We start from the raw sequence: 25,541 nt of genomic DNA, 5'->3' as shown, positions 1-25,541 counted from the left end.
AGAATCCCCCCCAGGGAGCTAGTGGAAGTGGCTGGGGAAAGGGAGGTCTGAGCCTCATTGCTTAGGATGCTGCCCCCGTGACCCGAACCCCAGAGAAGTGGATGGATGGATGGATGGATGGATGGATGGATGGATGGATGGATGGATGGATGGATGGATAATTTTTTATCTTTACTGCTTTTACCAACTCATGTGAAGTTGACTTAACAGCTGTGTCAGGTGATTTTTTTTAACGTTTTCTGAGGGGAAATGATGTAGCAAAATATGACAAGCTTTGTCTCTGTATTGCATTTCCATGCTGCCACTCAATGTGTGCTTTTGTTTTCTTGATCAGAACCTGAGTCCTTTTTGAACATCATCTCAGTCTCCTTCCACTACGCCGGTGTTTCTCACAGTGAGCAAGAGACCTCCTTTTAAATGGATCTCCTTGAGCGGGTGGAGAGGGCTCTGTCATGCAAACACACTCTCACCTGCTCAGGTTCCTGCCGAGCCTCCACTGCCACCACGTCCTCATTGTTGGCCTGTCGTCCGTTATCTGAAATTGAGTTTATTCTGAAATGAAAAAGTAACTGCCGGGCTTTGAACCAAAGAAAGCAAAGTGAAAATGAAGCCCCCGGAGGGGCCGCGAAGGGATGAATGTGAATGTGCTGTTAACCCTTTTTCTCCACTGCAACAACACCACTGCCAAGCTTTACTGAATTCATATTTATACAGTCAATGCAAAAGTTTGGGCACCCCAGTCAAATTACATGAAGAGTCTGGAGCTTGGTAGTTTTGGAAGGTTTAAATTCACGTAATCAGGACTAAACAGTCCGCAGTGACACAACGACTTCTTCGCTGAACAGCGATGATTCCTTTCTGTGTTTAGCTCCTAGATTTGGTTATAAGGTCTCATAAACTGCATGTGTAGCCTGTCTTTCTGTCTTGTTAGCTAGAGTTTTTCTTTCTAATATACAAACCAGATTCCAAAAAAGTTGGGACACTAAACAAACTGTGAATAAAAACTGAATGCAATGATGTGGAGATGGCAAATGTCAATATTTTATTCGTAATAGAACATAGATGAAAGATCAAAAGTTTAATCTGAGTAAATGTAACATTTTAAAGGAAAAATATGTTGAATCAAAATTTCACAGTGTCAACAAATCCCAAAAAAGTTGGGACAAGTAGCAATAAGTGGCTGGGAAAAGGAAATTGAGCATATAACGAACAGCTGGAAGACCAATTAACACTAATTAGCTCAATTGACAAAATGATTGGGTATAAAAAGAGCTTCTCAGAGTGTCAGTGTCTCTCAGAAGCCAAGATGGTAAGAGGATCACCAATTCCACCATTGTTGCGCAGAAAGATAGAGCAGCAATACCAGAACGGTGTTACCCAGCGTAAAATAGCAAAGACTTTTAAGTTATCATCATCAACCGTGCATAACATCATCAAAAGATTCAGAGAATCTGGAACAATCGCTGTGCGTAAGGGTCAAGGCCGTAAAACTCTACTGGATGCTCATGATCTCCGGGCCCTTAAACGTCACTGCACCTCAAACAGGAATGCCAATGTCAGTGAACACAATCCACCGTGCCATCCGCCATTGCCAGCTGAAACTCTACAGTGCAAAGAGGAAGCCATTTCTAAGCAAGCTCCACAAGCTCAGACGTTTGCACTGGGCCAGGGGTCATTTAAAGTGGAGTGTGGCAAAATGGACTGGGATTTGTTGACGCCATGAAATTTTGAAACAACATATTTTTCCCTTAAATTGATACATTCTCTCAGTTTAAACTTTTGATCTGTGATTTGTGTTTTATTCTGAATAAAATATTGACATTTGCCATCTCCACATCATTGCATTCAGTTTTTATTCACAATTTGTTTAGTGTCCCAACTTTTTAGGAATCCGGTTTGTATGATTTTTCAGAAATCAGTGATCACCAAGAGGTGAGTGCAGGAGAATGTAAACCATGCTAAAGTTGTATAAAATAAATAAGTTCATAGCGTAAAAACCAATCAACAATCAATAGCAATGGAATAACATTATGTCCACCTCCTTGTTTCTATGCTCATTGTCCGTTTTATCAGCTCCTCTTACTATACAGGTGCACTTTGTAGTTCTACATTTACAGACTGTAGTCCATCTGTTTCTCTGATACTTTGTTACGCCCCTTTCACCCTGTTCTTCAGTGGTCAGGACCCCATGGACCCTCATAGAACAGGTACTATTTGGGTGGTGGATCATTCTCAGGTCGTAATGTTATGCCTGATCGATATATGTTTCAACTTCTATGATCAGTGGAAAATAAATCGGTAAATATAGTCGAATAATTAACTAAATAAAATGAAAGTGGAGTCAAATCAATTTGTAGAACAGTAGTAACACTTTATGTTAGAAATGAAAGAAAAGGGAAGAAAGAAAAAGTGATAGGTAAAACCCTTCTTGCCCCCCTACATGCTACTTCATAGTTTTGATGTATTCACTCTCTCTCATACCAAGATGGAGAATAATAAGACAAACCTTTCAGACATGGTAGCTATGTGCAAACTGTTGACTTGTACTGTATGTGAAATGACTTTGCCCTTTGGATTCTTTTATAATCGAGTGGGTACTTGCATGTCTGACCGTTCTGAGCACTTATGTATTTTTCAAAACACTATATTATTTCAGTGTTGCACTTTATATGCCTTCTTTAGAGATTCATATGACTGCCCGCCTCCTGCTGAGCCTGACGACAGGTTTGAAGACTCTAAAAGAAAAATACCCCCCTCTACTAATGCACAAGGCATCACTTCTCTGCGGCGCTCTGTGTGAATTGTAGTACATCACAGTAACCTGAATAGGTCATGTGTGGAGAGATGACTGAGTGAGATCCAGCAGCGCTGAGCCAACAGCTCAGCCTGGACATCTGAGTTATTAGTGTTGTTTTGTTCTATACTGATACCAAGTCATAGTTGGGGCACTGCAGTGCTTATCTTTATCCTTATTTTGTTGACTTGTTAACATGTTAAGATTGATATGTTAAAATTTGTCCATTTGCCATCGTCGTCATCAACTTTATTACTGTACTTGTATGGAGAATTTCATGGGACAGGAACTAGTAACATGTAAGATCCCTTCTAACCTGGCAAAGTGCAGCAACTCTGTGCTGCATTGATTCCACAAGTGGAGGGAAGACGTGGAGGGGTGTTGAGCTGTGCTGTCTGGATAGTCACCCACAGCTCTGTGATATTTGTAGGTGCGAATATATCTCTCCACCACACTTAAGGGGATCTGCACCACACACTATCTCACTATCAGCTCGAAACACCTGATATCATGACTCATCGGAACACGCAACATGTTGCCAGTCTTCTAGGGTCCAGTTAGCAACCTCACAAGCCCAGGTGAGGCCCTGTTACAAGGCACTTTGGTGGGTCTTCTGCTCCCAAATCCCATGAAAACTTAAGCTGCACTGAACTGTGGAATATACTTGTGGATGCCTGCATTAAGTGTGGATGTGATTTCTGCCAGAGTCACTTGTCTGTTTGCATGGACAATTCTAGCCAGATGCCACTGTTCATGATCATTAAGCACCCGTGGGTGACCACTGTGCTTTCCACTGTGGGTGGTAATGCCTTCTATGACATATTCCCAGTATACACGTGACACTGTGGTTTGAGGAATGTTAAATGCCTGCACAACATCAGAAATAGAATGTTTCGTCCGCCTGGAATTCACTATCATGACTCTCAAGATAAACCTCGCAAACATATACAGGTATGGGCATTCCCAAACTGAGATAACGTCACTTAATAATCAATTTACATACTGTTATTCCATGACTTTTAGGCATGTCAGTGTATAGTGAATGTTGCATCCCACCCAGGCTCAGGTCTAGGAGGAGGGAGGGACAGAAACAAGAGGACGGAGGAGCATAATAAAGGGGTGCAGAGACCAGTACAATGCAATTAAAACTGCTAAAGTTTATTATACGAATGAATAAGTCAATTATACAAGCAGATTAAGCTGTAAACAAAGAAAAACAATTTATTGTAGTACTAAGTACAATAAGTTGTACTAGCAGACTGGACAATCTGCTTAAGATGGGGACTATAGGCAGTACCAAAAAAAGAACTTAACTATTCTCAGCTAAGAGTTAAACAGCTGCCTTATCTTGCCAGATATATTAAAGAAAATTTTAGCTGCTCCTCTTTGCTAAGCTAACAAAAGCATCCAGGGAGTGGTACTTACCTCTTTATCTAGTGTGCCTAGACAATGATATACCTTCCGGTATAAATGTACATACGCGCACAGTCTAACCTGCCCTCCCTCCCAGGACAAAAGCACCAGGTTAAGAGAATGTACAGATAAGAGTGCTAGAGACCAGGTAAATGAATCAAGACCTAGGATTTGTTACATGATGCCCAGAGCTGACGACAAACTCTGGCGTGTTGCTTTTAAAGGCCAAGCTCCGCCTCCTTGAGCTCATCTCCACCAGCTGATTGGCCAAATGACAGTGACATCCTTAAGATAATGGTGATTGACACATCAAGCCATAGGTGGAGGACAGAGACAGCCAAAAGAACAGGAGAAGAGCGGCAGGGGGACAGAGAGGGGAGAGAAGACAAATGCATGCACAGGCACTGACACATAACATGGAAACAGTTTTAAAAAGCAGCCTGTTTTGAATTCATTGTTTTTGTGATGTCACAGAAAACAGCGCATTTACATACACTATATCACTAAAAGAATTCACTCGTCTGCCTTCACAGGCATATGAATCGAGTGAGATCCCATTCTTAATCTATAGGGTTTAATATGATGATGTCCCACCATTTGCAGCTATAACAACTTCAACTCTTCTGTGTGGACAGGTGGTATCCTATCATGGAACCATGCTGGAATTCACTGAGCTCCTGAGAGCGACCCATTCTTTCACTAATGTCTGTAGAAGCAGTCCGCAGGCCTAGGGGCTCGGTTTTATACACCTGTGGCCATGGAAGTGATTGGAACACCTGATTTTGGCAGTATAGTGTATATCTGCCTACTTAGCCTCGCCCATTTGTACTGAAGTTATACGGAGTGTTTCAGCTCTGACTGCTTTTTGAACAAGGCACAATACAGGGCAGCCAGTCAGAACAGAGCTCATTTACATATATCTTTATCAAACACACAGTACCAAAATTTAATTGTAAAGGACATAGAGATTGGAAAATGTTCATGCCTGTGCCTCTGCACATAGAACAGCATAATTTCAAGTGAACCTCAAAAAAAGAAAAATAGCAATATTGCCCCTTTAACATAATTTAATAAACGCTATGGCTACCGCTAAATAGCCTGACTACGTTGTTGGTCTGTTAAAATCATTGTTAATGTTGCCGAGAGCTAGCCTCATCTTCCCCAGCCCAGTTAATTCTGCTGCCTGGAAGCTGTGAAAGGCCTGGACGTGAATAATGAATTGTGGTGGCAGGCAGGAAGAATAGCCTCCCTCCTGCGTAATTGCCTTTGTGTTTGTCCCAGGGGAGCGTTTATTTTGGACTGTTCGTACTGCTGTCCTTGCTGATCAGCACCATGTCTCATAATAGCTGCCCTGGAGCTGTGTTTACAGGGCTGGAGTGAGGGAGAACTGCTCCCAGATCAGGAATATGGGGCCATTCCAAACTGTACAGAGCTTTATTCCACTCTTTCCTGGTCACTTTGTCTTCCCTGACTGAGAGGGTGAGTGAATTGAGAGAGAGAGGGAGAGTGAGAGACAGATATGCCTGAGCCTGGGCCTCTTTTTTTCTGAAGTGCTCTTGAGTAGTCACTGCCCAGCGCTGAGCCCTGGGGCTTTTGTGGCTGGAGCACACATTCAGCTAAAAACCTAAAAACTTAAGCTCTCTCTGACCGGCTCTGGCCTTTTCATTCGCTCGAACGCTGTAGAAAACTCAGGGTGTGTGCTGGCATGGCTTACTGTCACAGGGCCAATCTGAAAATAGCCCTCCCTCCACCTCCCTCTCCCTCCTCAGGGATGATGCAAGTTTGTCGTAAGCAGTTAAATCAATTTCTGATGTGTAAAGAATTAACTGGCTGGTGCCCTAAAACCTCTGGTCACAAATAAAAAAAAAACACAACTCTAGTAGATCCAGCAGGGCAGACTGAAAAAGCTGACACCGGAAAAATGCCACAAACGTAAACTGAGATGGGGTGTTGAAATAATATGGGGAATAATATTACTGGCAGTGCACTGTAAAAATGGATGTCTTGGCAGGTGAGAGCATCATGATCATGTTAAATGTTACCAAATCCAAAGGATTACTACGTTAAAGTAACATAACTTTGTTGTTAGAACAAAACGTCACATCTGCAACATGATAACAAGAGAAAAAATGTGTTAAGTTGTGGGAAAAGTGAATGTATCAAGATTTTTTTCAAGTAATTTGAATTTTTATTAGACTGTTCATGAAATTTTAACACAAGGTACAGGTTAACTTGATTTTTGAAATGATATAAAAGAAGGACAACAACAAAGGAGATACAATGTTTTTGTGTGATCACAACAATAATCAGGCTACTTTCCATTACTTTTTATTATTTGCCTTTGTAGCCTCTTAAACCAAGGGTGGCTCCAAAATGCACTGTGTCATTTACTTCATAGCTTTCATATTTCATAAGCTACTTTCAAAAAGTGGGTGTCATATGAGGCTCTTCTCTCCAGTCAAATAGATGGTGATGTCATTTCAAACCCTTATAATAAAAGAAGCTGAACTAACAGTTTTTTTTTTTACTGAAAGTCGAGCCATTTTTCCCCAGATCTGGGCTATGAACTATAAACAGATGATCTGCTCTGTAAAAATTATTTTTATAAAAAAAAAAGTATGAAGAGTGTCAAAGATGTTTGGCTTTCAGCAGTAAATTGTAAGCATAAAGCAATATGTGTTGATCATAAAACACGTTTTCTGTTCATTTGAGGGGAGCTTTTACAAAAAAAATTAAAATGTGCATTTATTTCATGCAGTTACTGAATAATTTGCCTTACAATTTTATCACATAAATTCAGATGGAAAAACCAAAATATACCCTGTAGAATAAGACGTTAAGTCTTTATAAGTCATGTAATTGCATAATAAAAAAAAGAACTGTTTGAGAGAATTTAAAATACATTTTAATAATAGATCTTAAAATAAACAACCAAACTGTTTAACGAAACAAAATAATCTATTATGATGACATATAATTACCAAACTTTGCAGTGTGTGTATATGTGTGTGTGTGTGTGTGTGTGTGTATATATATATAATGTCTACACACACACACACACACACACACACACACACACACACACCGGACACTTACTGCTAGTAAAAGGTTGGACCCCCTTTTGCCTTCAGAACTGCCTCAATTCTTCATGTCATACTTTCAACAAGGTGTTGGAAACATTCCTCAGAGATTCTGGTTGGTTATTTGAGTTCCTGTTGCCTTTCTATCATCTGGAACCAGTCTGCCCATTCTCCTCTGACCTCTCACATCAACAAGGCATTTTCGTCCACACAACTGCCGCTCACTGGATATTTCCTCTTTTTCGGACAGTTCTCTGTAAACCCTAGAGATGGTTGTGTGTAAAAATCCCAGTAGATCTGCAGTTTCTGAAATACTCAGACCAGCCCGTCTGGCACCAACAACCACACCACGTTCAAAGTCACTGCACAGCAAGTTGTCTTGACCACCTCTACATGCCTATTGAACAGGTGTACCTAATAAAGTGGCTTGTGTGTGTGTGTGTGTGTGTGTGTGTGTATGTGTATATATATAAATATATATATATATATATATATATATATATATATATATATATATATATATATATTTATGCTGTCACAAGCCTCCAAGATGCAGTGCTGAAGGTGGTGTTTGTTGTGGATTTTCTCAGCATACACAATTTGTTTGAGATGACCCCAGAGATAAAAGTCGATAATAATATTAAAATAAAATAAAAAGTCCTGCGACTTTTGACTCACCCTATATATATATATATATATATATATATATATATATATATATATATGGCTGTCTGGTCAGCTTGGATGTTGCTATGCCAACCACATTCAAGTGGTCAACAGCAAAGATCACTGAAGAAGCTGGGATCCCAAGTTGTACCTCCATCGGCTACCCTTTAACCAAATCTTCATCAACCTTCGTAGTCTCCCCCTGATCTATTACCATATCAACTTCCATGGGCTCTTCCTCATCTTTACTGTCCACATTCGTGGGTTCCTTGTTATCCAGAAGCATCATGGACATACGTGAAACAAGCTCACTCTTCTTGGATTACTATTGGTTTCAATTTGTAATAATCTCTTTTTAAACATAAGGTTGAGGTTATTCTCTGTGGAGTTTCCAAAATTGATCTGAGCCTAATTTTAGCTAATTAATGCCTCTGTTTTGTAGTTTGGAATATGATGCATGTTCTCTCTGCAAAGTAAACATCTACAAAGCATCTTCAGTAGGCTATCTATGTCAAAGTCTTACCAAAAAACTCCACTAATAAAAATTTCTTTCATATTTAATTGTAGTTAATTTCACCCACTAGCTGCACCTCCCCGTCACAGTCTAGCATGAGCTTTCTCCAAGTATTGTAAAGCACTCCCACATCTTTTCAAACCACTACTAAAGCAGCACTATTATGCAGCTCAACACGCTTGGAGGAGAATGCTAACCTCCAGTTCTGGTATATAAGCTAACCTGCACTGGACAGCATCACCCTGAGTGATGAGGTGAGAGAGGATTAAAGCAATCACCTAAACAGCTCCAACCCCCTGAGGCATGGACTCTACAAGACTTCTGAATGCGCCCTATCTGGCACCAAGATGTTAGCAGCAGATCCTTTAATTCCTGTGTTTTGAGGTGGAGCTGCTACAGATCTGACTTGTTATTCCAGCACATCCCACAGATGTGGGATCAGATCGAGATCTGGGGAATTTTGAGGACACTTTGAACTCTTTATCATGTTACTCAAGCCATTCTTAACCAATGTGTGCAGGGTACATTATTCTACTAAAAGAGGCCACTGCTGTCTGGTAATAATCTTTCTAAGAAGTGGTGTATCTGGTATGTTTAGAATGTTTAGGTAGGTAGCACTTTTCACATTGACGTCCACATGAATGGCCAGATTTTGGGTTTCCCAGCAGACCACCACCCACAGCATCACACTTCCTCCACCAGCTTGTCTTCTTCAAACAGTGCATTCTGTTGCCATTACTTTCCCAGGTAAACAACGCACACATATCCGGCTGTTCATGTGATGTGAAAGTTCACAGGGCTCATCGGTCCAAACATCCTTCTTCTGTTCATCCAAGGTCCAGTTCGAACGTTTGCATGCCCAGTCAAGGTGGACAGGGGTTAGCATGGGCCTTCTGACCAGTCTGACTCTGCACTGTGTGTTGGGACACACTTCTCCTGTAAACCACTATTAACATTTCTGTGAGTTGTGCCACAGTAGCCCTCTGTCGGTCTAGACAGGATAGCCTTCATTTCCCTCACACGTCACTGAGATTTGGACGCCCAACACACTTGCCACTTTTTGGTTTGTCTGTCCTCGGACCACTGTCAGTAGATTCTCACCTCTACTGACCAGGAGCTGAGGCCTTGCTGTTTTAGAGATGCTGTGACCCAGTTGTCTGGCCATAACAATTTGGCCCTTGTCAAAGTTGCTCAGGTCTTCATGGCAACCCATTTCTTCCACATCCAACACATCCACCTCGACAGTTTATTTACCAGCTTATATATTCCAGACTATGACTTGTGCCATTGTTACTAGATGATCAGCGGTATTCTTTTCATCTGTGAGTGCTCATAATGTTTTGTCTTTCCCATATAAAATGGGACCAATTTATTGACCAATATACATATATTTTTGCAGAGTGGAACAGGATTTTACTTTCTTATCCCATATACTGACCACTCTCCTTAATTCATAGCTTGTTTTGTCTTCAGCATGTGTGTAGAGACAGCAAACTAGTATCTCTATTGCCTTCCTGACAGTTTTAATTGTCAGTATATTTGCAATTATATCTTCTGTAGTAAAAACATAATCTTAAGGCATTTGATCTGGCTCGAAGGTTAAGAGTCTCTTTTGCACTTTCCTACAAAAAGAGAGCTGAATCTGCTTGCACTTATCATGTATTTGCCCCTAGAACACAAGTCTCACGTTTACTATGGCAAGTTGTTGTTTTACTTTTAGGGCTGGATATGGGGAATAGCTCTTGAGTGTGTGTTGCTTTGGGTTTAATATTTCCATGCAGTTTCTCTTTACAGCCGTCCAATCCTTCCTTGCTTATCTGTAATCAAATCCTCATCTCGCCACATCCATTATCTCTTTTATGTACCTTCTTCTATATTTGTTGAATGAAAAGCTCAAATGGGAAAGTTGAGATTCGCACCCTGCTGAACTGATGTTTCCTGTTCTGCCTTCAGCCTGACCCAGATGTAGACCATTTCAGGTCCTTTAAACCTTTAAACCTGATCTCTCCGTGTCTTTGCGCTATTGGACCGACCCAGTTTTTCTCCGGGCTGCTGTGGAGGCCTGTGGGGCATGGAGAGCGATGACGTGGCCAGCTGCCGGGGGCAGCTAATCCCTTTATGCTACAGTTTTCACTTCTCATGGGGATAAACTTGAATAAGTATTTCAGGCAGAGTATTACAAAAAGCCTGCTGCTCTGACGCTCTAAAACCCGTTCCATTTTACTCACAGGCTGGATTGTGTTTTTTTTTTTTTTTTTTTTCTGTCTGTTAAGTGTGTGCGAGAGAGGAATTGTCAGTTTTAATGGTCCAGCATGCAGTCTGAGGCCATTGGAGGTGGGTCACTGATGCTGATGTAAGATTCAGTGTCAATATTTTCCAAGTATGTAATCAGTCTTAAATAGTATTTAGGTATGCATTAAAGGGCCCATATCATGGAAGCAAAATGAAATGGTTTGAATGTGTGTTTAAATATTGTAAGTAAATATGCTAAACAAACAAACAAAAAAACAGGCAATTGCAAACACCCTATTTTTGTAATGTTACAAAAGCCACGTCATTTACATATCTGCCTTTTTAGCCTATAGCATTTTAGCTCCTCCCATTCAAATAATAAGTAAACTGAAGAATAATGTTTCAGCCCGGGTCCTGTTTCAATAACATGGACGTGCAGGAGGCAGGGGACAGCAGTGAGCTGAAGGTAACCTGCCCTCAGCTAGGTTAGCCTCAGTGAGCTTATTGTCTGGCAATGCAAACTTTATAATAAAAATGTTTTTTGAGACATCTGAGCATATGTTGTGAATAATTGCTTTGTCTGGCTATAAGCACCCTTTTCGGTGGTGGTGGTGATTTCCAAGGGGATAATTAATGACTCTAGGTGCTCTTTTCTAGAGTGACTTTCAATTTAGTCATTTTGCAGATGTAGGCAAATGTAACATTGGGAGTCTTGCCAAAGGACTCTTATTGGTGAAGGGTGGTGTGCTTGCCTGGGGGAGGAGTCAGATCCCAGTCTGCTGCATAGAGGGCAGCAGTATTACCCACTACCAATCAGATCAGAGGTCACGTACTTATATAAGTAAACTGTAAGAAATATAAGTATAAATATATATTTGGAAATAGTGCTGTATGAGTACTTTAAAAACCTACAAACCTGGCATAGCTTTATTTTATTAGACTTTTTTGTACTGCTTCTGATAAATGGCTCATCTTATGGAAATTTCAAAATAAAATTTTGACAGTTTAACTATTTGATATACATATATACACGTCATATATGTAAACTATGCTGCAAATCAGCTTGTTTTATATCCATCGTATGTGTGATGTAACAAAAATCAACACATACATAATATATATGCTTATTCAGACTTTAGAGTTTTAGTCATAAGAAAGGTTTAAGCCTAGACTGCTTTTTGAATGACGCTAATCAGAACAGCGATTATTTACATATACCAGCCTTAAAGGCATAGTAGCAAAAAAACAGCCTGTTCAATTCTGGGGGATATATTGACGTAGGAAACTGTTAAAATGAGTTATTACCATTTTTGATGTGTAAAACCACACAAATGTCATGCCCTTTAAAGCAACACTAAAGGGTACTTTACTCAGTAAACCTCCAGATTTCCATAAAAGAAATGTGGTATTTATTTAATTTTATTATGAACTGTTCATATAAAACAATCTGAATTTCCTATGTCATATGTTGCAGTGAAACAATTTTTAATTGTCTATCAATAGTTTTTATTGTCAATCAGTACTTCTGAAACTTAAAAAGGATGTTGCAGGACACTGTATTACATGTTCTACTTACATGTTGCTGCACATGGTGTCCAGAGAGGGGGCTGCTATCATATTGTCACACTGAATGCTGTGTAATACAGAAGGAGACAGCACTAATCATAGGACTGTCTCTCACTCCCCACTCTGCTGTGTCAGTAAATGTCTAATTGGTATGCGCTTGAGGCCAGTGCACTTTCATGTCTCAGCTGTCAGGTCTGACGTGGTCAGTCTGTCAGTAGTTTAGTCTGAATCACGCTCATGAAAGGTTGGCTGACCCTTTTAAACACCACACTGCGTCCCACCAAATAGCATCAGAGGACACTGGGCCATGAGTAGATGGGCAGGGTGAGTTGGCACAGTGGCCTCAGTGAAAAAGGAGAGATGACTCGCAGGTGAACTTTGGGAGCGGCAATACATTTCAAAGAGGAGGTGGTAATTTGGGAGGTGAGAGAGGGTTAGAGAGGAGCACAATTCACCAAAATAGGACATAAAAATAACATATCGCTGTGAACGACATAGCAGCTCTTTTCTAACAAATGAATCCCATAAAGCAGAACTTATGGAGGGTGGCCTCACGTATTTCGTCCACAAACAGATCTCCATTCATCGAAGAGATTGCGGGCCGGCAATTATTTGTGTTGACAAAAAAGTAAATCATTGCATAAATCTGCAAATGAGGGAGCCAATGTACGTCACGGAGCTTTTAATCTGCACTCGCTTACTGTGGGAAGGGAAGGAGGGAGGGAGCCATGGAGCAGGCTCATATCTCACAGGCAAATGTCCTGGAGTAAAATCAGCAGAATCCAAGCCAGAACAGATAAGGCAGCGGTCCAGGGAAGATAGCCATTTCTTAAAGAGAGAAAGCACAAACAAGGACGAATCCGGCACATGTTTCTCTAGCTCTGTGTTACCGTTGGAGCCGGGATTAGGCAATGGAGAGAGCATAGGGCATATGGGCGATGCGCCGGAGCAGCGTTTCGGGTCGAAGAGCGTGTGTTCCCTGTCCCATTTTAATCTGAACAATCACTCTGTCATGCCGCTGGCTCCTGCAAATCCCGCCCAAGCAACAGCAAACTCGAATCCACTTAATTTAGCCCCTAATCTCCCCTCGCCCTCCTCCTCTGTCTCAGATTTTGGGGATAAGGATTTGCAGATTATGATGGAAATTCAGCAGCAAAGTGTAGCTTGTTTTCTAAGCTGAAGTTATAGCTCAGCAGCACTGTAGTCGCTAGAAGGAAACAAACGACCGATTAGTTGATGTATCGAGGAACCTGATGTGAGTTTCTGCTGATGTGTTTCTGTGAAGTGTTCTCAGTGTTGCACATTTGTGCTATCGAGAACAGAACATCAGTGTGCTCCTGACCGTGGTCTTTGAAATGAAGGTCATTGCTTGTACCCAGAAACTTTAATACCTGCAAACCAACCTGCATATAATAAAGATGATTGCTCGTATTCATTAGTTGCCTTAACATTATGAGTTGGTGCTTTAAAAATCCCATAAAAGGCTGATTATAGACTGAATGTCACTATTGACAGCATTGGGCCTCATTCACCAACCAGAAATTTCTTCTTTAAGAACCTACAAAGTGAACCCAGCCCACACATGCAGTTGCCACAATGATTCTGACATTCACCAGTGTTTTCTTAGATTTATTCTTAGGTAAGAACAGAATCTGCACACACTCAAGAGCATGAAGGTGCGAACAGTGCTGCAGTTTAAGAACACGTCATGAATCTGATGTAGACTTTTTCTTAGAACATTTCTGAACAAATCTAGGAAAGAACTGATGATGACGATATTAGTAACTGAGGTCCATTGTCTTCTAAAATCATAAAGTTAATAACTTTGATTATGACAGCAAAATCTGGATTTGTAATATATCATAATGCATTGTATTGACCCAATTCATGTGTTTCATGGAATGTCATATCAGAGCCGCCTGGCATGTTGATGGCCTGCGCTAGCCGGATGACTTGGAACATTCCACTTTTTTTCTTTTAAAAGTCCTCATTTGCTTTTACAGTGTGCGTTTGGGTTATTCAACATCTGCACTGTGAAGTGAGTTTTGAAACATGTGGCTGAATCTGAGTCGATAGTTTAGTCCTATACTCTTTAGAATCCTGCTGCTTTTGTTAGATGTCACATCCTCAGTAAATACAAGGAAACCCTTTCCTTTGGCAGCCATACATGCCCACACCATGATACTACCGCCACCATGCTTGGCAGATGAAGTTCTATGCTTTGGGTCATGAGCAGCTCCATCCTTCCTACGTTCCCTTATCCCACCATTCTGGTACAAGTTAATATTTATTTCGTCTGTTTGTAAGATGTCGTTGTACAACTGTACAGACTTTTTTTTTGGTGTGTGTATTTGGCAAGCACTGATCTAGTCTTCTGTATTTGAAGCTTACCTGTGGTTTACAACCTGTGGTAAACCCTCTGTTGTTTTCTGTGATCTTTCAGGCCTTTTTGTGTTTCTGAGCTTCTTTCTTTTTTGTACCAAATAGTTGACTTGACCTCACTTGATGTTTTTGCTGTCTCTCTTTGGGAGCAGTTGTGGGCTGGATGTTAGGGAATCAGCCTTGTGACTGGAAGGTCGCTGGTTCGATCCCCTGAGCTGACAGGACATGACTGAAATGGCCTTGAGCAAGGCACCTAACCCCCAACTGCTCCCCCGGTGCTGTGGATAGGGCTGCCCACCACTCCAGTCGAGTGTGCTCACTACCCCTTGTGTGTGTGTATTCCCTACTATGAATGTGGGTGTTTCACTGCACAGATGGGATATATGTAGAGGTGAATTTCCCCATTGTGGTATAAATAAACTGTAACTTTTAACTTTTAACTGCCACATTCTGTCTGTGCTACAAACCATTCCTTCTTTTATGTTATACACAATAGAGCAAAACAGTAGAAGCCATTTTACCCATGAGATTTCCTGTAGGGTATTGCAAGCTGTCGTAATGACTGCGTGTCTTAGGAACACTACTGAGTACTTTTTCAAACATGTTGACAATAAAACAACATAATAACTAATTTGACTTCATTTGTCATGGCTGTTAATGCATGGTTTGATATATGAATATGCTTGATAAATGAGGTCCAGTCATTTTCTATGTCATTTGTGCTGTTAATCATCTTGTTAATTGTCATAATTTTGGGACAGAGAACATTCATTTGAGAATAAGCCAGTGGTTTGGACTGAGTCATACTGAAATACACAATGCTGGTAGATGGATCTTTTTTCTTAAATGCTCAGATACTGGCAAGCGTCCACCTCCAGAGACTTGTATTTGGCATGGTTGGACCCTCTGCACACCTGGCCTGGCTGCTTGAGCAGCTTGCTGTGGACATGGGACTCCAGGGGGCCTTCACTGGTCTCTGCAGGCTCCAGCCGAGTCTCCTGGCACTGGGCCTACAGAGGGGAGATTAGCCCTGGGCCAGGTAGAGCCGCACTCGCTCAGCCTTGCTGCAGCCAGCCCTGGGAACCATTCCCAAGTGAGACTATTAGAGCCCAGATTGGACTCCTGTAGGACTGTTGTCTGGGCTCAGGAGGATAAACAGAAGTTTTGGTTTAGTGTGGTGTCACATGAAGGCTTTAACGGAAATGTTTGTAGAGAGTTATAGACTAATTCTACAGAATTTGTAGCAAATGATTCTGCAATTTTTAAATTTGTTGGTGTGGCCTTAAACTAGGGTGGAAAATATGATGACGCTGTTGCTGTTATTGTGATAAATTTCATCACAATGGGCTGTTCTGAATATATGTTGGCTATGGTCAGTACTGCCTAACACAAAAAAAACATTTAGGCCTGTAAACTACAGGCTTTATTTATTTATTTATTTATTTATTTATTGTGGCACTACAGTCGTGCTGATGCATTTGGCCCATTTCAACTTGTAAGGTCTTAATAAAAATAGTGATACTAATAACAATATATAGAAACATGGAAAATGTTTCTTTTTGCTAATAGAGGTATTAAATTCTAAAATACTGGCTTAAAGCTACATCGAAAATGGCAGTTGTGCAATGCTGAACTATTTCAGAATAGTCCGCTGACCAAAAATATCAAGCCGAGAGTGATCCTGTGGTCATGCATACATTTCAAAGCATATATCGATGTTTGATATGATTTGGTGAAAAAAATAGACATTAATACATTTGAATTTGTCTTTAGTAGTTATTAAAAAGTATTGAGATTGAAAAAAAAAATGTGTATCAAATCTCAAGAAAGTGAAATATCAGTTGTATGTCTGGAAAATCTTCAAGGACCCATATCCCACCTGTTTGTTTGTTTTTGTTTTTTTTTTATTGTTGAAATCCACTCATGATATTTTTGTGGGTTTATGTACCAAAAACAGCCACAACTTATTTTTACCTGACAATTTCTAACCTATTTTAATCCCTTACAGAAAGGCTATAAGACTGACATATGTACATTTTCTCTGTTCTGATTGGCTGACCTTTATTGTGCCTTGTACAATTTGCAGCAGGCTGTTTTTGCTGGTTAGCTTCCACAAAAGAGCTGTATAAGGACAATGTGGAGTATGTTCACTGTTTCCATACTACAACAAATTCTGCTCATTCAGAAAAGGTATCTAGTTATTTCAAGTATTGCAATGTTATGTTTGTTAAGTTTGCCATATTGCCCTTATTTCACAATCAAGCCGTGCATGATTAATACAGCGCCAGTGCTTTCTGCTTATACTCCCATTGATTTGGTTCACGTTGGGCTCTTATCAAGTTTGGCGGTTTGTATAGACAGAACCGTGTTCTGAGTTAGTTCTTTGTCTGCTGTCTGCTTTTTGATTTATTGTTTTGACTGGGAGATATTGCACAGTGAGTGCTGTATAATTATGAATGTGTCCAGTCAATATGTGCTACAAAACAGCAAAAGGTGTGGCGTATTTGTGCTTAATTTCAATGTTGTTCTTTGCAGTATTGACACTCTATTGAATTGTGGCTCTGTAATTTGCAGAGCAAGTTGTGATTGATCGCAGTCTCTTGGCCCGTTAGCCCGATCGTTGACAGATTAATGTAATGAAATTAATTATTGCGGGTGTAAATAGCTGCAAAATCCAATAGACAATGAGAAGCTGTAGCAGACTGTGGTGTTTTCAGTCTTATTATCTTAATCAGCCACTGCTTTAAATGTGCTTTTTGTGCTCAGGATGTGGTGAGAAAAACAGTCTATGAATTTCCATCATATTTCACATGGCAGGAAGGAGCGTCTGCATGCCTGATTACTAGCAAAAATTTGCTGGGAGTACCAACCTGGGGGGCTGACATTGCTCAAGTGTCAGAGCCAAAACAGCTAATCTTCACTGTCGCAGTTTCAGCCTCTCACTTTCTCACTTGCCTGAGAAATAAGCACCTCCATTTTCCTGCTGCTGCTCTTCCACACTCTTGAATGTAGATATTTCACGGCAGATGGACATATCCTGTGGCTACTTTCTCATGGCCTGCTGATACATCTCAGCGCACTCAAAGGAACAGTTCAGTGAAACATGCCTGTTAGCGTTATGCAGATATTTCCCACTCGCTTTCATTATACATTAGCATTTTGGGCTGAAATATTCATTTGTGTATATGTGTTTGAGTATATTATTATTATCTAAGTATATAAATATATTCAGTGAGTTTGCCTGATCTAAAATTTTCTTTTTTACATTGTCAGTGACAAAAAATGTCCTGGCTTTGAAGGAAACCAGAGACAAACAGGGCCTACCTACAGGAGCACCAAGTGATTTTTACGAAATGTCAAGGAGATCCATGTTTTATTTTTGTGTTTTGTGGGTTTCTTGTGTGATCTTTCTTTCTAAATATTGTCACTCATTCATGGCAAGTTCAAAGCTAATGTAACTCCAGTGGACCTGTTTATACTAGATAGAAAATATTCTCAGTGTGGGCCTCTAAGGACTTTTGAAAGTCTCTCTGGGTAAAAGCATCAGCTAAATATCATAAATGTACAAGTCATTTTTCAAACCTGAAAGGACAAAAACATTTCTTTTTTGTTACTGAGTTTTAGATTAGGATTAGGCTTAGACAATTCTTATTACATGTGTGGTGTAATGCTGGGTTGATGAATTAGATTAAGATTAAGTGACCCTTATTAGTCCCACAACGGGGAAATTTCACCTCCACATTTAATCCAACCATGAAGTGAAACACCACATACACACTAATGAGCACACACACACTAGGGGGCAGTGAGCACACTTGCCCGGAGCGGTGAGCAGCCCAATCCGCAGCGCCCAGGGAGCAGTTGGGGGTTAGGTGTCTTGCTCAAGGACACCTCAGTCATGTGCTGTTGGCTCTGGGGATCGAACCAGCGATCTTCCTGTCACAGGGCCAGCTCCCTAACCTCCAGCCCATGACTGCCCCAGACACTAGCAGATATAAAATAAACTGGGAAGTTCATTAGAAAAAGCACTGATACAACAAAACAGGGTTAACACCACACCAGGCCAAAATCCAGTAGAGAAAAACACAATACATGGGAGCAGGCGAAATTGCAGTCATAAACAAGCGAGGGCTGAAACCAGGAGATCTAACTGACATCTAAACAAAGCCAATGGGGGTAATCTGAAAGATGAAAAAAGAGAAGCAAAGCAAGGTCAAACACAGGATAACAAGAAAACGGCTCAGTATGCAGTGACGGAACAGGGCAATGCTTCACAAAGTAACAGTGAAACAGATTGGCTTAAATACAAGTTCTGCAGGTGATGACATCAGTACTCAGGTAACTTGGATTTGCTAATTGGCTGGAGATTGGTGGACAGAGGGATCTGGGGAGTTGGAGTTTGTAGTGAGATAGGAGACCTATCCTACTACAAACTGAGACCTAGGAAGCGAGACACATGGAGCATTCTACCAAACTGGTGCAAAGTCAGAGTTCAAAACCCAATGAGTTCAAACTAATGAGATCTAACTGCTCACCGTGTGGCCATGAGGGACTGAGAAAATTGAATGTCCAGAATTCATCATATTTTAAAGGTGGACATCTAAATCTTAGGGCAGGTAACCAGGCAAAAAATATTGTAAACAAACCATTACAGTAAATTATGTATATTTTTTTTTCTTCAATTCAAGATTCAAGAAATCTTGAAATAAAAAAAAACATCCACAAATGTAATTCAGTCAGTAGTTTGTAACATTTAAAGCAACATTATGTAAGTTATTATTGTTTATAAAACAACATAAATGATTAACATGGTAATGAAACTTGTAGCACCAATCTGTGTATTATAACTACGGAGCATATCTTTGCTGTCAGAACAGCACCTTGTATCTCCAAAATGGCAACTTTTCAGTAGAAAAAGGAAAAAAAAACATCTTAACTTGTGATGGAAATTAAACATATTATTCAAAAAGTCATTTTTGGAGCATCTCTGTTGGTCAATTTATCATCAAACTTTCACACAATATAAAGGGCAGCTAGGGTTTCCAAAAAAAAAAAAAAAAAAAATCATGACAGCAGCAATATGTAGGACCTGTCGTCTTGGTATATAAAACGTGTGTGTTTTTTCTTTAGGATGTTGAAATTCGTACGAACGCAGCACTGTATCTCCCTCAGATCAGTGATCTGTTGAACAGAGTGCCCCGGCAGATGCTGCTGCTGTTGAAGACCAATGACCTGCTGCGGGGCATCGAGGCTGTCCTGCAGACCCGTGCCAGCTCCAGCTCCTTCCTCAACATGTCCCGCTGTTGCACACGCGCCATTGCCAGGTAACACTCAAAACATACATGAACAGTCATTAAAATGTGACTGATTTGAATGATTTTTGCATTAGTAGATGATAGTATTAAGAATCATAGATAGATAGATAGATAGATAGATAGATAGATAGATAGATAGATAGATAGATAGATAGAAACATGAAATTAACCTTAAGAAACATGAAATTTGCTTTAATTGACTGATGATATATCCCAGCTTAATAACAAAAATCAGTTGACTATATTAACTCACCATAGTAAGTTTGGCTGTCTCTTTATTTTTATTATTAAAATTAATGGCTAGGGGGTGCTGACTAATGGTATAATACACACAAAGCACGCTAGCCTGGCAGATTTTGTTATTTTCCTAGATGTAATTACACTTTTTAAAATTTGACATGTACACAGACACGCACGCACACACACGACACTCAGCACGCACTTCACACACAAAGCAAACACCTCATGCACGCATCACATGGAAGAATGGCACTGACAGTACACGTACTAAACTTCACACACGCTATACAGTCGCAAAGCAGATGCTTCACACTGAATTCTTTCAACAGGAAAAACACGCTTATCTCTCTCCACTCTTACGCAGTGGAGAGTCATGAACCCATCCCTGATTTAGTTACTGGCATTAGCATTGCATAACATTCTGGTTTATTCTGTGATCACCTGAGCACTCAATGTCAAACGATGTCAAAGCAGTGCACTCATTTCACTCAAACGCCATTTAGAAATCCGAGCCAGTCTGATCCAGAATCAGACTGTGCAGACAGTGCTTAGAGAAGGTGGAGTCATTCGAAAAATAAACATTTCTGTTTCATTTCACATAAATGTTAGGGATGTGCTCTGGTACCCGAGCACTTAGTTAACCGTTCCATGTGCCGGTATTTTAATACTGAAATCACTATTTGGATATTTGTCATGTTTCATCACAGCAAGTAAATAGACTGGCCAGCAGTTCAGTAAAACACAGATTTTATGGCGTTGTTTTAACAGGACTGTTTAATTAAAAAAGTGATTTGGGAGTAAATAGCGCAGTGTGGCTGACGGGCATCCCTCTGACCCTGCTTCCTCTATGGACTCGATCTCCCAGAACTCCTTGGAAGATCACATGACTGTAGCACCACTGCTGTCAACCAGTCGCCATTCTTCCTCACCCGAGTACTTATATGCCTCACCTGTTTATTGTAATGGTTTATATAGACAGTATTTAAGCTTGGGCTTTAGTTTAGCTAGTTGCGAGGTATTGATTCTGCTACTAGACCTACTGAGTGTTCAACGCTGTGTTTATTGATTGCCTGTGTATCGTACCTTGTTTCTGGATTTTTGCAGAACCCCTTTTTTTCTTGTTTGCTTGGACCTGTCTTTGCTATGCTTTGCTCTTTTTGTATCTGTTTCTTCCTGGATCTGACTTTAGCCTGTTTTTTGATGACAATTGTGCCTTACATCCCAAGCAGTAAAGCCTCATGTTCTTATTTTAACTGCATGCAGCTGACTAGATCTGGAATGTTACAGTGGCACAGAGGCTAAAATATTTGTCTGAACTCGCCAGCACCTGACTGCTCACGCTGGATTCTAGCATCATTTTCCAGATATATTCCAGGCTCGGATCAGCTTCAGATTCCACATTTGTGTTCTCACAGCCTCACAGTTTTAAATCTGGCCTCTCTGAGTCACTAGATTTTAGCACTGAGGTCCACACTTGTGAGGAAATGCATGTGCAGGAGATAAACAGTGACACAGTTCAGGAGACTGCAGTTTAATGGAGCCAAAAGGATGTTTAATTTGCTTGTAAAGTATTTTTGTGTATCTACTATTTGACATGTTCTATGTAAAGAAATTTGGCAGGGAACAGATAACAGGCTAACATTTGGCAATATCAGCACCACACAGCCTGAGAAAAATGCATTATGAGAAGTTTATCCAGACTAAAAATGTTCAGGATATTGTTAAAAAATGCTAAACAAATTTGTTAAAATTTGAACAACTTGGGTTTGGACAGCTGAATATATTATCATATTATTATTTCTTTATATTTGTGATCCAATAATAGCTATTATCACTACACAGCAATTTGACCACCTCTATCATTAGAAATATCAGGTTTTGTTCAGTACTAAGGGATTTGATGGGCCAGATCAGGACAGTTTGGGACATAATTTTGACTTTATTTTGGGTCGAAACCTGATGCTGTGGGTCAAGTCAGGTTTCTGATGCTGTATTCTGGTTTAGACTCACATTTCAGGCCTGATTAAAGCTCCAGTGTGGCACTAAGTTGTAATTTCAATGGTTGCTCATCCTCTTGTGTGTGTGAAGGCCATCAGGGTTGATTTGAGTGTGTGTGGAGCAAAACGCAGGTCCCAGTTGTCACATCCACTCATCTCCATCACACACCAGTCTTCCACAGGCCCCATCACCTTTGCCACTTGATAACTAGCTTAGGAGAGACTCTGCAAAACAGCTCAGTTCACTGAGTAGATGCCTCTGTACTAGTGTGTGTTGTTCTTATATTGAAAGAAGGGATGGCATGATACTCTTATTTCTTTTCCAATACCAGTATTGATATTGAAACCTTGAGTAGAAGAGAGCAAGGCATAACTGAGCACATTTAGTTTTGTGCTAAATAATGTTAGAAATAATGATGAGTTTTTATGAAAGCAAACTACACTTCTATGCTAAAAATGAGCATCTAAACTTTGTGTCCAGCACCTGTAGTTTATAAAGAATTCAGTCAAAAGTGAAATGAGTACAAATGTCACAGCTTACTCCATAGATGGGGTTGATTGTACCAGACAGAGGGGCTAGCTGTAACGCCCTCCAATTACAAAATTAGAACATAAAATTCTAATAACATAAAAACAGAAAAACCTTTCAACCTAATTGCATAAAAATCTATGCATCAGAACGAATATGATGAGTGGAATGAGGTTGTCTCAAATGTGGCAGATTTGTATGGCAAAACTAGAATAGCAAATATAAACATGATAGAAATAAAATATTTTATTTTATATAAAATAATGTTTTATTTTATATATTTGTTGCATGCGTTTGATCAATGTCCAGGTCCTGTGAAAATTTACAAATGATTGCTACGGGAATACAAAATGAGCAAAATCATTTTCAGCTTGATGTTTAGGTCTCAAATGCAAAAGACAAGATGACAGTAATAAATAATTCACATTTCACATAAAACAGTAAGTAAATCGCATTGTTCATCAATTTCTGACTAAGTTCTCTTTGGAGAAACTCAGTGCACGCATTATCAGATTTATCCACTTGTTACATGCAGTTACACATTTCCACCAGAGGGGTCCAAATCCCCACAGCTTACATAGTATAGCTTTACTAAAGGAGTATTTTATGCTCATTCTCATTGTATTGTTAACGTGGCTACATGTGGCTGCTTTTATCATGTAACCATGTCATGTACTTCACTCTATGTTAAATTGCATTATAGGCTGTCCGACGATATTTCAGGCTAGATTTGGTGTATAATCAGATTGGATTTGTTCTTTTTTTTTCCTCCAATATTAGTCCAGTATTTTGTGCTTGTAACAGCCCAGTACTGATGCTTCTTATTGAATTGGTGCCTTCTATGTTTAAAATACTTGGGCCAGCATTTTCAAGGCCTCGCCACTGTATGGTGTGATTACATTGTACTTTTTGTGGCAGTCAGCAGTGATCATATTGATTTATTCACACCATTTTAATGAAGAACTCTGTGATTGTGGGAGAAAATCATTGAGATTTGCAGGGGGGCGGATGATGACTGTAAGGAGGGGGCTTATGTCTGCTTGTGAAGGGTGCTGGAGCGCCACAGAAAGAAGGAGGCATCCAGACATGAAACTCAATGTCATCCGCCTCAGCGCCTCTTTATTAAACCCAAATGGCAGCAGAGAGCAGAATGCAGATCTGAAATCCATTACCAGTTTCCGAACATACAGTCATAGAGAGAGAGAGAGAGAGAGAGAGAGAGAAGCACTTGAACATGGCAGGATTGTCACACTGATTTAGTTTGATGTGTGAGGTTTTGCAGCATCATTATTGCATTTACCAGTGTGCGCTAGCTTTTGACCCAGTTACTGCAACCCGCACTTTTAATTGGTAATAACAGCCAAACATTTCACAAAGCACCAGCCTCTCTTTGAATTAGATGCTTTTTGAAGTAACTGGGAGATTTTTTTTATCTTTGACGGTCTCTCTGCCCCTCATTCAAAGAGCCTGGTGTAAGTTTTCACTACCACTTTAAAATACGACTACCCCCATAAACGCAAATGAATGGTTTTAAATGAGTTTATTAAAAGTTATTCATTAGATCATAAAGACCTTAAAATCATCAATAAGCAGTTACAACACATAAACGAGAAGGAGAGCAGTGAACAGTTGTTTGCCTAATAATGTTTACTGATCTTACTTTGTCTTGTTCATTAAACTTAATCACATATTTATAACCATCAGATATCACAGCTCACGTTTGCCCTTTTTATTAAAGTGCTATAACTGCTTATTAATGAGTTCTAAAGTGTTTATGACTCAGCTAATAACCATTAACAAACACATTTTAAACCATTCCTAGGCACTTTTTACGGGGAGTCTAATTTTAAAGTGGTACAAAGTTTTCATTGTCCTGTCTTGTACTGTTAAATGTCATTTTTAGCCTGACTGTACAAATGGCTAATCTTGTCCCTGTGTTCGCAGCTCTGTAGGCGTGCATCTGCTTTTGAAACTGTTAACTGACTGTAGAAGAATCTGAGCGCGTTCACTTTTCAGCCTCCTCTGAGTCATTTAAGAACACAGTGTGAGATTTCCTCTGTAGATACCTTTGCCATTTTCTTTTTTATACTGTACTATACTGACATTCATGCAACATCATATACTAGTGCTTTCAGTCGTGGTCCTGGAGAGCCGCCTTCTTGTAGACTTGAGTTCCAAGTTGTATCGAGTAAGCTGCCCCACCCCTCTCTTAACTCTAATACATCTGATCCAGCCATTCAGGCATTCGGGAAAAGGTTGATTAGCTGGAGCAGGTGTGGCAAACTGTGGTTGGAACTACATTCTGCAGGAAGGCAGCTCTCCAGGATGAGGGTTTGAGACCACTGTCATATACAATACTGCAAACAAGTTATAGCAAGCTATAATGATGAATAAAGATAGTCCTGCAGCATACACAACATTGGACATGCCAGATTTACAAATCTTTATTAAACAAATGGAAAACATATCGAAAGGTTTCTCAATATCTATTATCCCTTGTGTGGTGTTGATGTGTTTGTTACTCAGTGGTCTGGTGGACACACCGCATTATAGTTTTTTTTTTTATCATCATCAATGCAGCCACAACAATTTATGTAAAATCACCAGATGTTTAAAATATCACATATTCACATATCAAGTGTCTAGTGTAGGGATCTACTTTAGCAGCTGTAGCCAGTCAGCAGCCTGTCCATGTTGTCCACTCTCTCTCACACACACCTACACACAGACACACACACACATTAACAGCAGGCCATGTAGGAGGAAAACAAAGTGAAGTATAGGATAGGTGTATGTAATAAACATGCAATGCA

At 40.1% G+C, this 25,541-nt stretch overlaps 1 protein-coding gene across 3 annotated transcripts in view; it reads left to right on the top strand.

The window, feature by feature from the left end:
* adck1 (aarF domain containing kinase 1) overlaps positions 1–25,541 on the top strand; it is a 232,113-nt gene that overhangs the window by 202,754 nt on the left and 3,818 nt on the right. For all 3 annotated transcript variants that reach the window (XM_037542298.1, XM_037542299.1, XM_037542300.1), the window contains exon 10: positions 19,778–19,971. In XM_037542298.1, coding sequence (XP_037398195.1) covers positions 19,778–19,971 — 194 coding nt within the window. The remainder of the gene's footprint in view (positions 1–19,777; positions 19,972–25,541) is intronic.

Source organism: Pygocentrus nattereri, chromosome 10 (assembly GCF_015220715.1).
Source record: "Pygocentrus nattereri isolate fPygNat1 chromosome 10, fPygNat1.pri, whole genome shotgun sequence".
Classification (NCBI taxonomy): Eukaryota; Metazoa; Chordata; class Actinopteri; order Characiformes; family Serrasalmidae; genus Pygocentrus; species Pygocentrus nattereri.
This window is presented reverse-complemented; position numbering and strand designations above follow the sequence as displayed.